The 16,865-nt window shown below is 47.0% G+C and overlaps 1 protein-coding gene across 1 annotated transcript; it reads right to left on the minus strand.

Annotated features, from left to right (window-relative positions):
- Positions 1 to 1,287: 1,287 nt before the first annotated feature.
- Positions 1,288 to 11,365, minus strand: ZCCHC10 (zinc finger CCHC-type containing 10). Its single transcript, XM_061457148.1, has 4 exons — positions 11,234 to 11,365; positions 8,197 to 8,358; positions 6,259 to 6,300; positions 1,288 to 3,141 (listed from the first exon to the last, which is right to left on the minus strand). The coding sequence occupies exons 1-4, from the start codon at positions 11,314 to 11,316 to the stop codon at positions 2,874 to 2,876; spliced, it is 555 nt and encodes a 184-aa protein (XP_061313132.1). The 5' UTR covers positions 11,317 to 11,365; the 3' UTR covers positions 1,288 to 2,873.
- Positions 11,366 to 16,865: the final 5,500 nt, after the last annotated feature.

A 16,865-nucleotide genomic window follows, 5' to 3' on the forward strand; every position in this document is an offset into this window, starting at 1 on the left:
TCAGACTGACGGATGTTTGATGTTACACAGACCTGGACTAGATCATCAGGTTGCCTCCCTCCCTCGCTCCAGTTCACAGCGTTTCTCCTTGAAATGTGATGCTTTTTCCCGAGGCTGTTTTTCTGCCAGACTCCCATCAATTGCTTCCCTTCAATTAGCAAGGGCAGCTTTGCTTGTAATTGGAGGGATTAAACGGAGGCTCTTCAGAGCTATACAGGTCTCATGTAACTGCTTAGTAAATATAACAATTTCTAGTAAGTGGGTTTTAAATCAAAACTAATGATCTTTTGTACTTGGCCTAGAGCTCTGGAAGACAGTAATTAAAGAAATACCTTTCCCACTGAAAGATAAAAACTGAATCAAAGCATCCAGCAAGCTGTCAGGGTGCGATCATGGGGAAGATGATGGGGTAAGGCTCTTGATAGGCTGGGGGGGTTACTCTGTTAAAGTAAGAGTATGTAGAGGCAAAGCAACCAGAAAAGGCAATTTTAAAGGAATGTTTGAAAGATCCGAGTACAGCGGGACTGATGGCCTTGGACTCAATCCACAGTTGGTGGTGTGGGAGAGCCAGTGAAAGCAGTAAGCCATGTCTTTGAATCTCCATTTGTGACCCAACAGCAGACCAGAGGTTAAATTAAGCTCTCCATAGCCTCAGCTGTAATTAGGTGACCTTATCCTGGCTCCCGCTGACAGGACCTAACACACACAAGCACTTCCTTTTGTCTTTGTGAATGGACTCAATTTGTCCAAGGGAGACACAAACAAACAGATGCATGAAGAGCCCAACCCTCCAAATTTAGTGACTGGCTTTAGGACCTGGGAGCTTCTAACTTCCCTTGGCAGAGGACTCAACATGGAGAAATGCTACACTGTGTGAAGTGAAGCATTTCCAACAAAACCATCTACATGAGAACAGCAGCAGCACTAAAGAAATGAAATACAGCATGGACTTAACAGGGCGGTCAAGGGAGCCTTGACCTCATCCTCTCCTTCCCCAACCCACTGCCTGTTCCTCACTGCAGTCCTCCTGCATACCCACACTGCTGCCATCCAGCACAGCGTCAACCCAACTACAGCCCATGCTCTTGATACCATGTCCCTATACAACGAAGAGGTCACCACCAGTGAGCTTGCCACCATGCCAGTGTCAGTCACCACGCATGGCTTACTGGGAGATGACCCTAAACCTGCACTATACGCAGTCCAGCGCTCCAGAGGGCTTACACACACACACTTTACTATGGTATCACTCACTTTTGGCTCTGCAGTAAGCATGAACTTAGCGACTGCTGTTTAATAATTTATTAACTTTTCCCATTAAATGGTACATCCACTCAAGACAACAAACAATTTTCTGCTAATTTTATTTACAGTCTGCAGAGTGCTCTGTGAAACAGAAACGATTACAGACGAACACAACATACATATCAAACATTTAAATAAGCACGCTTTATTCCAAAGGAACTCTACACACTACTTAGTCCATAAAAATATAAAAAATACTTTAGTTACTATATTTTACCGAAACAAGAGATTTAAGAATTCTTCCACATGTGACGCCCCCTCCCCAAAAAAGGGCACTGCAACAATAAGAAATTCAGGAGACTGCATCACAAACGCTGAACGCCAACTGCTTCAAACCACCACAAGAACAAATAGCTCCCACTGTGCAACCAGCACTACTTGTTCCACAGTACAGGATGTTTGGGGTTTGCTTTTGTTTGGTTTTGCGCTAACTTGCTTCTCCCACGCCAGATTTTCACAGACACGTGCACACTATCACATGAAGATAATGGACTGATGACACCGCAGACTAACACCAGTCACCACGTGCCCAACAACACGACTGGTCATCTTGCATCACACAACAGGTTTTTGTAAAACTATCAAAAGGGAAACACATTCCTTTGGGAAACTCTGTTTAAAGGCGACTGCTTCTTACTGAGCATCCAGTGAAAACAGCCTTTTTCTTACATCCTTGAAAATAGTGCCTGTTTTTGTTTGCCACTACTGTTTCTCTGGTTTTACTGACCCTATTTCCATATAGAAAGCCAGTGGAGTTGTGAAAAACACCCACTGAAGCCCTTCTCTCACTGGGATACATTTAGTTTACAAAAAAAGGCACAAAGATGAAACTCCTAAGCAGCATCAGTCCTAACTCTCCCACTATGCACTGCTCCTTTCCTCACGCACCCCCTGCTGCAATAGACACTTTGGGTCTCACAAATTACTACAAACACATGAGCTAAGGAAAGAGGAGAGTTGAAAAGACTAAAAGCTCTGTACAGTGAGTAGCATACTGATCATTAACACATGAACACTAGTTTTATGTTGCAGTTAAGACTCGACCTGGAAGCCTCAGGAAAAGCTCAGCGGTGTCTAACACGTTTGTTACCAGCGAGATGAAAGCCCTCTGTGTGCAACACTCAGATTTCCACAACAACAGTGCTCTACAGCCAGCAGCATGAAACTCCTGCTCTGAATAGTCTGGAGGGTTTTCTACCTGTCAGTGAAGCTGTCATGAACAGAGTAGTAGTGGATTATGCACAGCATGATGTGCAGTTAAAAGCTTTTGCTTTCCAGCATGTAAACATCCAGGTGACTGGACCTTAGCTCATATAAACAAATCTGATGATAGATTTTTCAACTAAAAAAGTAAAATCTTCCATAAAAGGATAAACCACAAAAATACTCTTTCAGGAAGTCTCACGTGCCATCTAACACCTCCCATAGCCTATGAACAGCTACGCAAAACACTTAAAAAGGTTCAGCAGTAGAAATGTTGACAGGTTAAACTGTTTGGCAGCTGTGTGCTGAAGACGTCTTGGCAGAGTGTTCCCACTCACTAACCATCAGGTCCACCCTGCACCACGCTATTTCTTCTTCCTTTTCTTTGGTGGCTCGTCTTCAGAGCTACTGTCTGTGCTGCTGCTGCTACTGCTGGAGGAACTAGAATCCGATTCGAACTCTGATGAGGAGGAGGAACTACTCGAGGATGGAGAAGATGAGGAAGTAGAGGAGCTCTCGTCACTGTCACTATCATCATCAGAAGAGGAGGTAGAAGAATCTTCACTGTCTGATGAGGAATCGCTAGCTGAGCTGGCGCTGCTGCTGCTGCTGGAGCTGGTCACGCTTTTAGATCTGAAAGCAAGCAAACACAGATGAGAACAGGCCTGCTGGAGACAGCATCGTTACACAGGGTTCTTTAGACTTGGTTGTAACCCAAAGACCAATTACGTGGTCTGAAAATTTCCAGGCCTGACAATCTATGACAAATTCCCGTGCCTCCCCCTCCGCTTTCTCCATGACACCACATGCATGAATTAAGCCACAACAGGACTACACAAAAAGGCAAGGTTTGAAAGCTGGCAAGGATCTTGTTGATAGTACTCAGGAGTGTCTTTACAGGCTTGGCTAGAGAAGGCAGAGGCTGCAGGGGAAGTATGGAAGTCCTCAGCTACTGAAGCCTCAGGGAAAAGCTAACAAATCCATTCCGAGCACCCCACAGCAGAAGGAGACTTTGCCAGTGTGAAAGTCAGTGGAAGTTTTGTCAGCGATTTCTCAAACGTCAGAACTGTACTCAACAGAAACCATTCTTAGATTACTCCTGGCAAAAGAACCCAAAGTACCTGCCACTACAGGATGCTTGTGTTTAAGGTGGAGGAGAAGGGGTGGAAACAATCCAAGATACACAGAATTATGAACACTGCAACAGGATTTCTGTATCCTCTGTATTTCTTTTCCAAGCTTAGCCCTTACTGAGGCTGTTGTTCTCAAGATCAACATCTCCATTAGAAAATTAATGGGGTAGTTTTTATCAGAGGGTTTGGATAAATATTACAACTCAGGAAATGCCTCTGCTAAGGCTGTTAGAGAAAGAGTAATGTTGTTTTCATCGCATCAGCTGACAAATCCAGACACGTGCGTTACGCTGTGAACCACTGGAGTCTTTACAATACATCCGCACTGTTATCTCTGTGTGTGCAGACACCATGGCTGTTTATGAAAGATAAAGCCATAATTTGGTTAAATACAGGCTTACTGTTTGTGAAAACAGTCTGAAGATGAGGAAACAAAGAAAAAAAGTGGGACCAGTAGCTTCAATCCAAAGAGTTCCATTAGATGTGGAGACCAGTCTATATGGGCAAGAATCATTCAGGGAATCCTCTTTCTTTTCCTGAGCACCTTCCACAGAATCCATAGCAGCAGTCCATACACCCCCAACATTTAGGTTGGAATCTGAAACATTAGGATTTAACACTTAATACTGCCTCTCATGGAGGAAAGCAGGAGCTGGAGCTATGAGGGAAGAAACAAGCAGATACTTGTTTTCAGGTGATGCATATGTGGCTTGTTGGTAGAAAGAGGATGGAGATGGGAGCAAGTAAAATTCACCTACTTGCCCTTGTCCCAGACAGGTAATGTAACATTCCAGATGCTGTAGATTGGTACATCTGAGATTTGGGCATCTATTACACCACTTTAGAAGTCCAGCAGACAGGGACTCATCCTCTTCAAGTTTCTGAATGTTAACATCTCCTATGATCCCATGCACCAGCTGCGGAACTGCTGCCTCTTGTAACAGACACTATCAGCCTTCTGAGACTGTGATTTTAAACATAAATCACATCCACCATTTTGGGGACAATCACAGCGGGGTGCCTGAAGAAAGGAGTGAATTAAGGCATGACAGGCACATTTCTCTGTGGTCCAAGCATAAAGTGGGCTTCCAGTTAGTAACCAAAAAGTATGGAAAGCTTGGATTCAACAGGCATGCAGGAGACAGCTCCACGTCACCTGAGGTCACAAGATTGTACAAGAGCTCTTTTGCAGATCCTGTTTTTCTGGTTAAGCCTGTAGCTTACTTATTACTGTTTATATCAAAACAGACACTATGGAAAAGGTTAGTGCTCACCAGCGCTGCCAGAGCCCCAGCTTCTGCTTCTTCATTTTAAATCTGAAACTTCCACACTCAGTGGTGACCCTTTGCTGAGTTTTCCATATTTAATTCTTCCTGTATCATCATAAATATATAAAGAGCAAACTCTCTGGAAAGGAGTTTATATTGATGGGTTTGGTGCTTGCATAAGATCAGGGGAACAATGCAAACAGAAGAGTGTTAAAGTTTAAAGGAAACAGTGACTAAACCACCCCCTCACCCATAAATCCTTTTGCTTTTTTCATTCCTGCATTGGTTTAGAGCTTCAATACTCTGAAAATCCTTATGCCAATGCAGCCTGTGAGAAGGCTGAGGCAGGAAGAGGTCCAAGCTACACTGGTTAGAAATCAGTTAATTTCTGACCTCCCCAGTCCTGAGTAACTCCAACAATAAATGGACACTACTGAGAAAGGAGCCTTTGGTGAAACGGCCTCTGACAGCTGCACCACAGCACTCACCAAGAAGCATTCCAATGAAGCCACATTCCACCTGAGAGCCTAAAATAAAGGCGTGTTTAAAATAGCTGCTGCAGCTTCTTTAATGGCTGCCCCACAAAGCAAGAGGCCTGGTCCTTAAATATCTGCCAAAAACTGGGTTTAAATCACATTTACAGACACAGAACAATCAGCTCAATGCAAAGAGCCATCCCCCACAAGTAACCCCCTAACACAATCAGCACGTGTATTACAGCCAGGGTTCAGCTGGCCCCAAACAGCTCTCCTATCAAGGGCAGCAGCAACTTCCCAAGGAAGCATTAAAGCAAAGGGAAGTAGAAATAATGTCAGTAAGTTCTCAGCTCAAATGAATACCTGGGGCTGGGGGGAGGTTTATTTCCTGGCTTTTGGGTTGCTCTGGGATTGAGGGCGTTGTTTGGGGTTAGGGATGGAGTATTTGATGGTTTATTTCATCCTCTGGGCAAAGCTTCAGAGCAGGACAGCTGCTATGAGGAGGGAAGCAACACCAAAGGAAGAGCAAGCTGGGCAGGTGGAGTGATTACAGGCTAGCAGACAGTGTGCCATTCTCACACAGGCATTTAGCACACACGTGATGAACTCTGAGGCAGCAATGGGAAGATCTTTACTATTAAAGCAGGATCACGTAGAGACAGGACAATCAGTAGGAAGAGAAGCAGAGGACAAAGTTTTTGGGCAGGGAGGAGCAAATGTCTGTGCAAACCTCTGCCACAGGCCGAAAGCAAGGGAATCTAAACTGGATTTGCAATGTGGACTTTCCCCACACAGCCCTTGTTGGCTCCTGCTGCAACACCAGAGCAAGGTCACACACAGACACTGCACCCTCTGCCCCCGGCCGCCACATACCTTTTCTTCTTGGCCTTCTTTTCCGCAGTACTTTCTCCAGTGCTAGGTGAGGGGGGAAAACAATGGCTTTTGTTAATACAGCAGGAAAATTGAATCCATAGCAGCACAGTGGAGTTGAATTTAAACTCTTGGAAACTGGCATCTCACTGGCAGAGCCCCACTGCCTGAAATTCATCTGGCGGCTGGTTCAGTCACTGTTCAAACCAGAAAACAACAGCAGCTACAGCTCAGGAAGTTAAAAACGCAACAAAAAGCAGCAATTCACCTCTCATTTTCCATGTTAAGTTTGTGCTTTTCTTTACTCTTCATATTATATGGACACCATTTGGGGATGGGATGCAAAAAAAGTTCTGTATGCCCATATTTAACAGTAACTGAATGGATTGAAACAAAGGGTAAAACCCTGCCTTAGCCTGTAGCTTTCCCCGTTCATTACTTTCAAGTACAAAAAGACACAGAACTATCTATCTGCATTGATGCTTCCCAGCATCTTTCAGACTCCCAAGTATCCATACACTCACAGCAAGCGTTGGTGCTAAATGGCCCAGAAGAAAGTTTCTTTTAACAAAACACCTGGGATTTGGGTTTAAAACCAGTCGTCACTTCTGCATTTTTAAGGGTTTTTTTATAACATTCCTTCAGTCAAACCCAACAGGCCCATGCTCCTCTCAATCCACTGCAGATACACAGCACATCAATCAACCTGGAACATGTGGGATTCAAGTAGCCCTTCACCATACCCTTACAACAAACTTTATATGCCCCTGACATACGAGGAGGAAGTTGTATATTCTCTTGTGAACCAGGATACTTTTTCCTCAACTGAAACCTATTATTAGAAGCCCCCTTAAATATACAAAAACAGAAGTAAAACATGCAAATAGGTTTCATTTAGAGATCAGACAGCAGAGTGTGTTGATAAAGACTCCAGAAAAGGGAAGAAAGAAGAAACAGTGTAAACTCTGCTGTAGTTCAGTAAAAGTACCCAATGCCTTTTGTATGCCAGAAAATACTAGATTTTTTCCCAATTTTTTATTTTCACACATACGGTATGAAAACACTATAAGACTTGTATGATCAAGGCCCTTACTATAGGTAACCAGGTGTTTCACAGGTCAGAGGAGCCACTGCATTAGATGGCAAAGCACCTTTGATGAGACGACCTCATTCAGGATGAGTAACCCGGGCTGGCGTGGCTCAGGGCAATGCCTCCCTCTAGCGTTTAACGCTTGTGTAAGTACGGGAGTTCACTACTCTGGGGTTACACAAGGGTGCGGTCAGTCGCTCCCTGCAGATCAGACCTGAGTCACAGCACTCGGTTGCTTTCCCTGTGGCTGTCTCCAGAACCGTACCTCAAGAGTCGGGTGCCCTGCCTTGGGCTGGGTGCAGTAACATCGCTGAAGAACAAGCATTTTCTCACCTCTCCTCCCTTCCCAACTCCCACTTTATGGTGGGTGCGCAATGTGCTTTACTGGAAATGAGACCGCCATAATATCCATCACAATCCTGGGATCAACACTGGGCAAACAGGAGGATCCTGGAACAACTGCTGAAATGAGTTAATGCTGAAAAGTCACGTATGTGCTTGTCAAAAAGTAAATATTAACCTTATTAGGCTCTGTTTGCTTTCTGGTTAATGATTCACTATTAGATCTTTAAAGATGATGACACGAGTACTCTGAAGCAGACCCAAGTTCTCTGCAGACAAGAAATAACCCTCCAAAGCAAGCTGTGCAAAGAGTGAAAGTGTGCCCTAAGAAATTGTTCTTTCCGTGAAGAACAAGCCTCATCCTTGAAAGTGGCTCCCTCATGGCGCAGTTAAGGAGTTCAAGAGAGTTTAGGATTATATGACCACTGTGAACCCAGCCCAACTTAACCAGGATTAAAAACTGCTCCAACCTAAGCATCCCTTAGTCTTCCTTTCAGGAGAGGACTTACCTTTGCTGCAGCAATAGTTGCTTTTCTTTTTCTTTAAGGATTTTTGCCAACTGAGCTGTCCTCGAAGGTCTGTGCAGGTATTTTCTCTTCCCTGTACATTCATATGTCCAATGTCCAAACTCTAAACATTTCTGACATCTTACATGCTGCTTGTTTGCCTCCCTAGAAAAGGCAGAATTGCTTAAGTGACTGATTCCAAGTTTGTTCTGCCTACTGAGAAAACATCATGCAGATTCTTACCAGCATATGTAGTTACGATTAAAGCAGACATTCATGGTACTTCAGCTTTTTGGTTAAATCTGGACAAGAACAGTAACACCAGATATATACAGAATTTGGGCAAACACATTCCCATTTATTAAAGCATTTTCATACAACAGTTTATGAAAGCAAACAAAGAGATACTTTTCCTCTATTCCAAACTTTCAGCTCAAGTCTTCTGCTAAAGTAGTGAATGCTGAGCTACAGACATCAGCTGCCAACACACTCACCTACTGCACCGGAACTTCACTTTTAGCTTTACATTAGCAGCTGCTCAGCTAACTGGCAGCCTCTATTTGATCAACTCAATTGGCAGTTTTTAGCATTACGGGATATAATTGTACACCAGCTATTGGGAAGGATTACTGGATAACAGCAAACTGTCTGCAGTGTACTTGCATGTGGTTCAGATACATAACCAAAGCTCTGTTTTAGAACCCTGCTAGCAAAAAGCAAGTTCTAGGATTTGGCAATGAAACTGCTTCACAGCCAAGTACCAAACTGCCAAATCCTCACAGAGAGCCCAGGACTCGGAGCTGCTCCTAGTTGTAACTTATTTGAACTTACTGGGATTGATCCAAGCCCGGCAGAAGGTTTATCATAAACCCAATCAGATTCCTGCTGACTTTGTGCAATGTAAAGCAAGCAAGACTTCACATACTGCTCTGTACCACCCCAACACCTGAAGGATTAGTGAGCATTTTACATCCATATTTCAGCTCTCACACTGCAGTAAACTCCTTTGACCATTTTTCAAAGCCAGCTAAGGCAGAAAACTCGTATTTCCATGTTCCAGCTCTTACACCACTACTCTGAAGCTTTGCGGAAGCTGCTTTGCCATCTTCTCACAGCCAGCCCCCTCCTTCACAGATAAGGAAACTCGCACATGGGCCAAGCGACCCAGCCCAAGGTCAGAACCACAAAGCAGCTCCAGAGGCAGCACTGACATCAGGACCCTGCAGCCCTCACAAGCATCCACTGCAACTGCTGGAGCTTATTTCCACCTGTATCATTTCTTCCAGAAAGCGAACACCAGCTTTCCAAGGCCAGCCCACCTCAACTCTCTGCAGGTCACAGCCCTGGCTTAACTGGGAGGAGGCTCCTGGACTCACATTTAGTATTTAGAGAGAACCGACTTACAGAGCAGTAGTATTCTCCTCTCAACAGGAATGCTGCTTTTCAAGGCAAGGTGTGAACTGCTCATTCAGCTCTACCATCAGCTTTCATGACAGTTCTACTGCATCTGCAAGGGAATCTTGTTCTGAGCACACATCACTTTCAATGCAAGGAATATCTGGCTTCATAGTCTTGCCTTAGGAATACTGACCTAAATCAGCACTACAAAAGTAATTAAACTCACAACCCGCACTGCACAATGAGCTCAGACTTGAACAGGAAGCAGATGTCTGGCAATGAACAAAAACCCAAGTCTTTAAATGGTTTGCTTTGTTTTACCTTGGACTTCCGGCCCTGCCACAAGAGTTACACATCGGTAGAATGACAAAGCCCTCTTCAACAACACACAAACCCCCAAAAGCGCTGATTTTTCCATCTCAGACCAGCCCAGACCGGTCTCCACAGGGACAGAATGGAATTTTAAGGCAGCAATAACATAGCTCACTATTGCCAGGGTTTTAGCACCACTCACAGGGCCAGGGCAGACAACTCTGGGCAAGCTACAAAGATAAGGATCAAGCCTCAAAATAGTTACCAGGAAAACACCCAACAGACTCAACACTGACATCCGCACTGACAAGTTCTAACAGTAAGGGAAACCAGAGACTGAAGTAAACTTTCAACAGGATCCACGACCATGACCTAGAGGCAAAGGCTGGCACATTAAGAACTCAGCACATACCCAACAAGAAGAGACATAACCAGAGAAGAAATAATTCCTTGACTCATAAAATAGCAAGTTAAAAGAGCAAGCATTCCACAAGCCCATTGAATCCTGTCACTTTCCATAGCAAAAAGTAGGAAAGAGATTACACTGAACCCTGAAAAAGGCAAGAGAATGCAGGGGCTCTCCATGCTCCAGCCAGCGCTTGTGATCAGACCAAACCACCCAAACACACTCTGAAAACCGAGACACGACTGAAGAAGAAAACAGAAACCCAAACCCAAACCAAACAGCAAAGGAACAAAGGAAAGACCAGCGCCAGCACTACATGGCAGCGGAACGCAGGCGTTTGCTGTACTCAACATAAGCAAGCAAAACCGTTGGCTTTTCCTCATGCAGTGTTCTGCAATCAGATCCCTTTAGTACTGAGCGAATTGCTCGCGCGCAATACGCATATCTGAGTACAGGACACTCGCTCCCTTGTCTATGCCTTCACTATCTTCTGAAGTCCTATAAACACACCGTAACACGAGCTGACAGCTCCTGTTTCCACCTGACTCCCGAAAGCCGGAGCAAGACCAGCGCCCGCACGCCCCAGAACCCGTTACTCACTACTGACAGCGCGGCGCGGCCCTGCTGCCCGCAGCCCCTTCCCGCACCGCTGCCGAGGACCGTTAGCACCGAGCGCGCAAAGCCTCTTCCCAACCGCGCTCCTATGCCCTCCTTCCACCGCCGCCCTGTCACCTCCGGCTCCCCGCGGACCAGCCGCACTCGCCCGCGGGTGCGGAGCGTCTCCGAAAGCGCTCGGATCCCACACCGGGGCGTCCCCCGGGCCCGCTCCTCCGGGGCTCGCACTCGCCGCCCCCTCCCCGCAAGCCAAGCACTGCCCGGTACCCCCGCCCCGGCTCCCCGCGGACCCCCGCCCGCCGCACTCACGCCTGTCTCCGCGCGATGAGGCGGTGCATGGGAGTCGCCATCTTAGCGGCCACACCGGAAAGAGAGGCGCGACCGCGGTGCATGCCAGGATATGGCGTTACCGTCTCCTCCCCGTGGGGGGACGGAGCGGCTGCCACAGAGAGCAGCTGCTTGCGGCCCGGGAGGACGCGCCGTCGGGACCGCGCTTTCCAGCGCGTCTCGCCTCGCCTCCTCCCGCGTTGCCATGGCAGCGGCGGGCCGCGCTGGGCCGGTCCCGGTCCCGGTCCCTGCTGCCGCCTCCCTGCGGTCTCCTCCCCGCTGTCCCCTCCGTCAGCCCCGCAGCTCCCGGCCGCTGTGGCTCAGTGACCAGTGTCTCCTCAGGGCGCTCGGCCCTCGCTGGGCCCCGTCCCTCCTCAGCCTCTTGTCGCCCAGCCACGGGCTCTGGCTGCTGCTCTGCTTCTCCCTCCCTTCAGTCACGGGCTGGCAGCAACCGGCCCCTCGCTTTATAAACGTTTTGTTAGCCTGGGTTTGTCTTAAACAGCTGAAACCAGCAGCAGAACGGGCTGTGACTGAGACAACCCGTGTCTAGATTCGGATGGAGAGCAGCCCTTTGAATGGCTTTAACCTGCCCGAGGGGAGACTGAGTTGAGCTCTTAGGCAGAAGCTCTTCCCTGTGAGGGTGCTGAGGCGCTGGCACAGGGTGCCCAGAGAAGCTGTGGCTGCCCCATCCCTGGCAGTGCTCAAGGCCAGGTTGGACACAGGGGCTTGGAGCAAGCTGCTCTAGTGGAAGGTGTCCCTGCTTGTGGCAGGGGTTGGAGCTGGGGGAGCTTTAAGGTCCCTTCCAACCCAAACCAGGATGGGATCTCCACCTGCCTATGGCAGGGGATAGCTGAGCGCTCAGGGCAGCCGGCAGAAGGGTTGCGTGCAGGGAGAGTGGGGAAGGAGGATCCAGGTCTCTCCCGCCACAGGGCACCACCTCCAAGCTGCTTCAGCCACGGAGCAGCCCGGGCTGCAGGGACACTGGGGTCGTGTCACCTTCATGAGTCCACACGAACAATTCAGGAGAGCTGCGGGCAGCCTGAGAGCGCTCTGCTCTAACATGAAGGCTCCAAAACAGTGATAGAAGGAGGTAGATTTCGGAAAGGATAATGCAGCTCATGAGCACTCCACTCCTAAAAGGCTGCAGGCATTTACTGAGGTTACTTTTTAGCAGGTCAGACTTTTATGTACCTCACACTGACAGAAAAAGACATCTCAATTTAATTGAGAAGATGAATTCTCTACTGGTACCATGTAACCATGGCTCAATCATCCATTTAACAGTCTCAGGACCTGAGGACACCGATACGCTGTGCTCATGCTGGCCCGATGTGTTCTGTGCTTGATTGTAAGGAAATACAGCTCAGCTCCATCTAGGAATCGTAAGGCAGATTCTTTCTGCTGCTCCATTCAGCCCAAGAGGCTGTAGTCCCCCAGCTCTGCCAACAGCAGTGAGTATTTCTGGCTCCTACATCATCTCCTTATAGTCTCTGACGTGGGAGGAGAGGTCTGGGCACAGGAGAGCAGCAGCGGCTGGAGCTTTCTGCTGGCACATACCTGGCAGGCAGCCCCTTGGGAAGCTTTGCCAGCTGGCACAAGCAGAGTAGCCAGTATCCTGGATCCAGGGAAGCGAGGAATGTGGCTTTATCAGCGCTCATTGTTATCTCATGGGATCAGGCTTAAAATGGGGTCTTACATTTCATGTCAAAAAACCTCAACAAAACATTTCTTAGCACTGAATTGCAATTACTCCTGCTGCTAGTATGCTGGGAATACTTTATAAGCAACCATTTCCAGCATTAATTCAGAACTGTCCTCTCACAGAGACAGTTTATTGGCAATAAATGGGCATTCCACTGCACATTTACATTTAGTGAAATAGAGGAACTGCTACCAACTTGTAGTATCACCGAGGTAGCTCTTTAGAATGCGCTTCCTGGCTTGGTATTATTCAATTACACAATTACAAGTTCAATAGACCCCAACTGTACCAGTTGGATCATTGCTGTGTGAGGAACTGTAGGAATAGGGTAAAAGACAGCCCGTGCTGAGAGACACTCGCACTTGAGGCAAGACACAAGGTGGGAGCACGGTCTGACAGAATTTGTGGGGAGAAAGAAGAGGAATGTAACAGGAGTGAGAACAGGTTTTATCTTTTAAGCAGTTCACAGGTGTATAAACTTCTACAATCCCAGACTGGTTGGGGCTGAAGGGACCTTAAAGCTCATCCAGTTCCAACCCCTTCCACTAGAGCAGCTTGCTCCAAGCCCCTGTGTCCAACCTGGCCTTGAGCACTGCCAGGGATGGGGCAGCCAAAGCTTCTCTGGGCACCCTGTGCCAGCGCCTCAGCACCCTCCCAGGGAACAAAACTGTATTTATATATCACCTAAAAATCTGATGCTTTCAGGCAGTGAGTATCCAGGTCATGAATTAGCCGGTGTGTGGCAGAGGTGGTTCACCCCTGGTGGTGCTCTATTGGATCACAGCCAGGAGGTACCAGAGCTAGCACTTGCTGCTGCGTGTCACCCAGTATTTGTAACAACAGGGGTGGTAACAGCATCTGCCAGGTACAACGGCACCAATTAGGTGCCACACTGGGAAGATAAGAGAAAGAGAGATTCTCTTAGACGTAAACACGCCAACTCACCAGGATTAATTACTAGGTGACTAATTGTTGAATATGATGGTGGCTTCTGTCTCCAGAGTCTGTAATTGTAACATCTAAGGCTAGTGGCTGTTCCCATACACATGGTTTCCTTTATATCTGTCCCTTTCTGCAGTACCTGATCATTGTCATGCTTTGGATGATGCTCCACAATAACCTGTGATTAATGATCTCTGGCACCTCAGCTGAATTCTGCTGTGTGGTGTCTGGTGTTACAGACACAGCAGAGTTTGGCCTCAATGTTTGGATTTTGATGCCTGGCATCTCACTTTTAATGGAGAAGATCAAACAGAAGAATTCCCTATTTTAGGATGGACTGAGAAATTTTCCTTATAACACAAAATAGCCAAGCACAGCTGTTTATAATAATCTGTGCTTTGTATGAAATTCCTGCCTGCTGATCCATTTATCACTTAAAATCTTGGAGTAAATTACTTCCTGATGGCAATATCTGCACTTCACTTAACATCTGGTGCCTCCAACCCCTGTGCAACTCTGCTAAGGCTAATGCAGCAGAACTCCAGTTGCCTAAATTGGCCAGTATAGCAAGACTGCTGGTGTACACCATGCAGTGGAGGGGCTTTTCCTTACACAGAGGCTTTAAAGATGCATCTTTTAGTAGAACAACCCACTTAAAATCCTTCTCCGTGCGGAGTTTGAAGGTGGTGGTGTGAGTTCAGACTCCATGGGCTCCTACAGCCTGAAGTCTCTGTTCTTTCACTCCGAGGCCATTCTGCACAGCACTGGTGATCACGCAGCAGGATGCGACCTCAAGACTCTGTGGGCTGAATGTGCAGAGTCATTGCACGGCACTGGCTTGGCTGGGGGGACGGCTCCAGGGAGCTGCTCAATGAACTGCCTGTGCCCATAAATCTGCCTCTGCCCGCTGGGTGCTATTTAAAGGTGCAGCGTCATTGACCTGTTTCTAAATATGCTGGGCAGGGAGATTGCTGCCCAAAGTGTGCCCGTCTCTAGGCAGGGCAGGGAGGAGGGCTGGGGACACACAGGAGATGAAAAGGGGGCAAATACTGAAGGTTCAGTGGCCCAAGGCTGAGGTGCCTGGGTCAGCTCCTCAGAGACCGTTCTCTGCTCCCAACCCCAGCACTTCTCTATGCAACCATTGCTCATGAAATGAAGGCATCACACTATTTGTTAAGGGTCTGTATGTGAGGCTGGAGAACGTTGTCAGAGCTTTGCCTCCATGACTTAGGAAGAACCGAGTCCATGGAGAAATGGTTAAAACCCCACTGCCGGGGTAACTCCAGTTACTGGTCACATTGTGCGCTCTGTGCTGAGAAAACGACGAATTAAAACCCAATTCAAATTGAACATGGAAATAACAGTAATCAGTTAAAACCCAAACCGAAACACAACCCCCACCCAAATAACCAACCACACTGGATACCGACGTCCTGTGTGTAAAGCTGCTGTCATTTTCAGCATCAAACTAAAGGCGAGAGACAGAAACGCAGAAGACCCTTGTTCCAGTGAAACTGTAGGCTGGGAAAAAAGTCTCAGTGATAAGGAATGCAGTAAAAAGATTTAAATCATTCCCTGTCTGGGATTTCCTGCTTCCACGCAGTTGTACCTTCTGTAACTCCAAGCTTACACACAGTGGTACATTAAGGTAACACATTAAAGTTGGCCAGGTTGATTTGCTTCTCTGTGGAGGAAACAAGCTCACATGAAATTCCTTGTCACTACTTTTGGGCACAGAAATTTGGCTTTTAAATTTGGCTCAGGTATCTCTGAGCAGTACAGACACAGTGTCAGGTCCCGGGGAGTGTGCTGTTCTGTTTTCAGTGTTTCCTGATTCAGAACAAAAAGGAAAAGCTTTGACACTCCCTGTGAAATAAAATGTCTGTAAGAAATGCAGCGATCTCCCCAAAGCAGGTTTTATTTCTCTAATTAAAGCCTTTCCTGATGTGATTTCTTTGCCAGGGCACCTGGAGTTTGAATTTCCAGATAACAGCCTAACTCTTCCCAAGAAACAATGCCACACCTGTAGTGCAGCTCCAGACTGAAATCCAAGAGGAGGGCAGCTGAGCTTTATGTCAGGACACAACAGAAAGTGGTTTATCGGGAAGTCTGGGTCGGTGCTGGGATGCTGCGTGCCTCGGCTGGGTCTGAATCCACCTGCACTTACTGAAGCCAATATTTAGGAGGGTTTTTTCTACCATTTCCGAACACTGGCTGGCCTAATGGAAGATGCTGCCTCTACCTACAGAGCTTTCCTTAAAACACAGCCAACCTACAATGAAAAAGTTCCCAGTGTTTCTCTTCATCACAACAGCAAAACCAGAAAAGCCAAGTGAGACGAGCACCCGCTGCAGTGAACCCCAAGCAAGCAGCTGGTACCCTGCTGCTGGTCCCTTTTAAGTGCTGTAAAGAGCAAAGCTCCTGTTTCCCACCAGAGCATTGTCCATGCACTGATGTGATGGTTTCCTCACACTGTGCTATCGGGAGCATTTCAGTGAGCAGCCTCATCAGAGCATATTTTAGCACATCAAGGTAGGGAGCTCCAGGTGAGATCCCATCTGTTGTGGTGTTTCAGATGAGTTGCTTGTGAGAAGCAGAAATATGGCACAAAATAAAGCAGCAGAAACTCAGAATAGTTCAGTTCTGTTCATAACTTCCCAAACAAAGATTGGTTCCCTCATTCCCTCTTCTGTACATTTTCCCTGCAGTATAAATTGCTGAACATACGATATTTCCATGGTGAAAAGGGTCTTCTGGCAGAGTCACAAAAAGTATTTGTTTCAACTATGTGAAGGCAATAGAAGATCTGGCAAAAATAAGTGTCTAAATATATATAATTTAATGCGAGTACGGATGTAGGTCTGTTCTTGTGAAATCGATGCAGATACTCAATATTTATGTGAGTAACTAAGAGCAGACTCTGGCTCTATGTAGTAGATTTCCAGGCTTGCATAGTACCCGTCTCCTTTG

Source organism: Pezoporus flaviventris, unplaced genomic scaffold, assembly GCF_033815535.1.
Source record: "Pezoporus flaviventris isolate CSIRO_AGI_PZ_B2104156 unplaced genomic scaffold, CSIRO_AGI_Pfla_v1 ptg000023l, whole genome shotgun sequence".
Taxonomy (NCBI): Eukaryota; Metazoa; Chordata; class Aves; order Psittaciformes; family Psittacidae; genus Pezoporus; species Pezoporus flaviventris.

Coding starts and splice junctions, on each gene's coding strand:
- ZCCHC10 (XM_061457148.1), bottom strand. CDS start 11,316: ATGCACCGCGGTCGCGCCTCTCTTTCCGGTGTGGCCGCTAAGATGGCG. Junction 6,301..8,196: donor CAACTATTGCTGCAGCAAAG/GTAAGTCCTCTC, acceptor CCCCTCACCTAG/CACTGGAGAAAGTACTGCGG. Junction 3,142..6,258: donor AAGAAGGCCAAGAAGAAAAG/GTATGTGGCGGC, acceptor GCTTGCTTTCAG/ATCTAAAAGCGTGACCAGCT.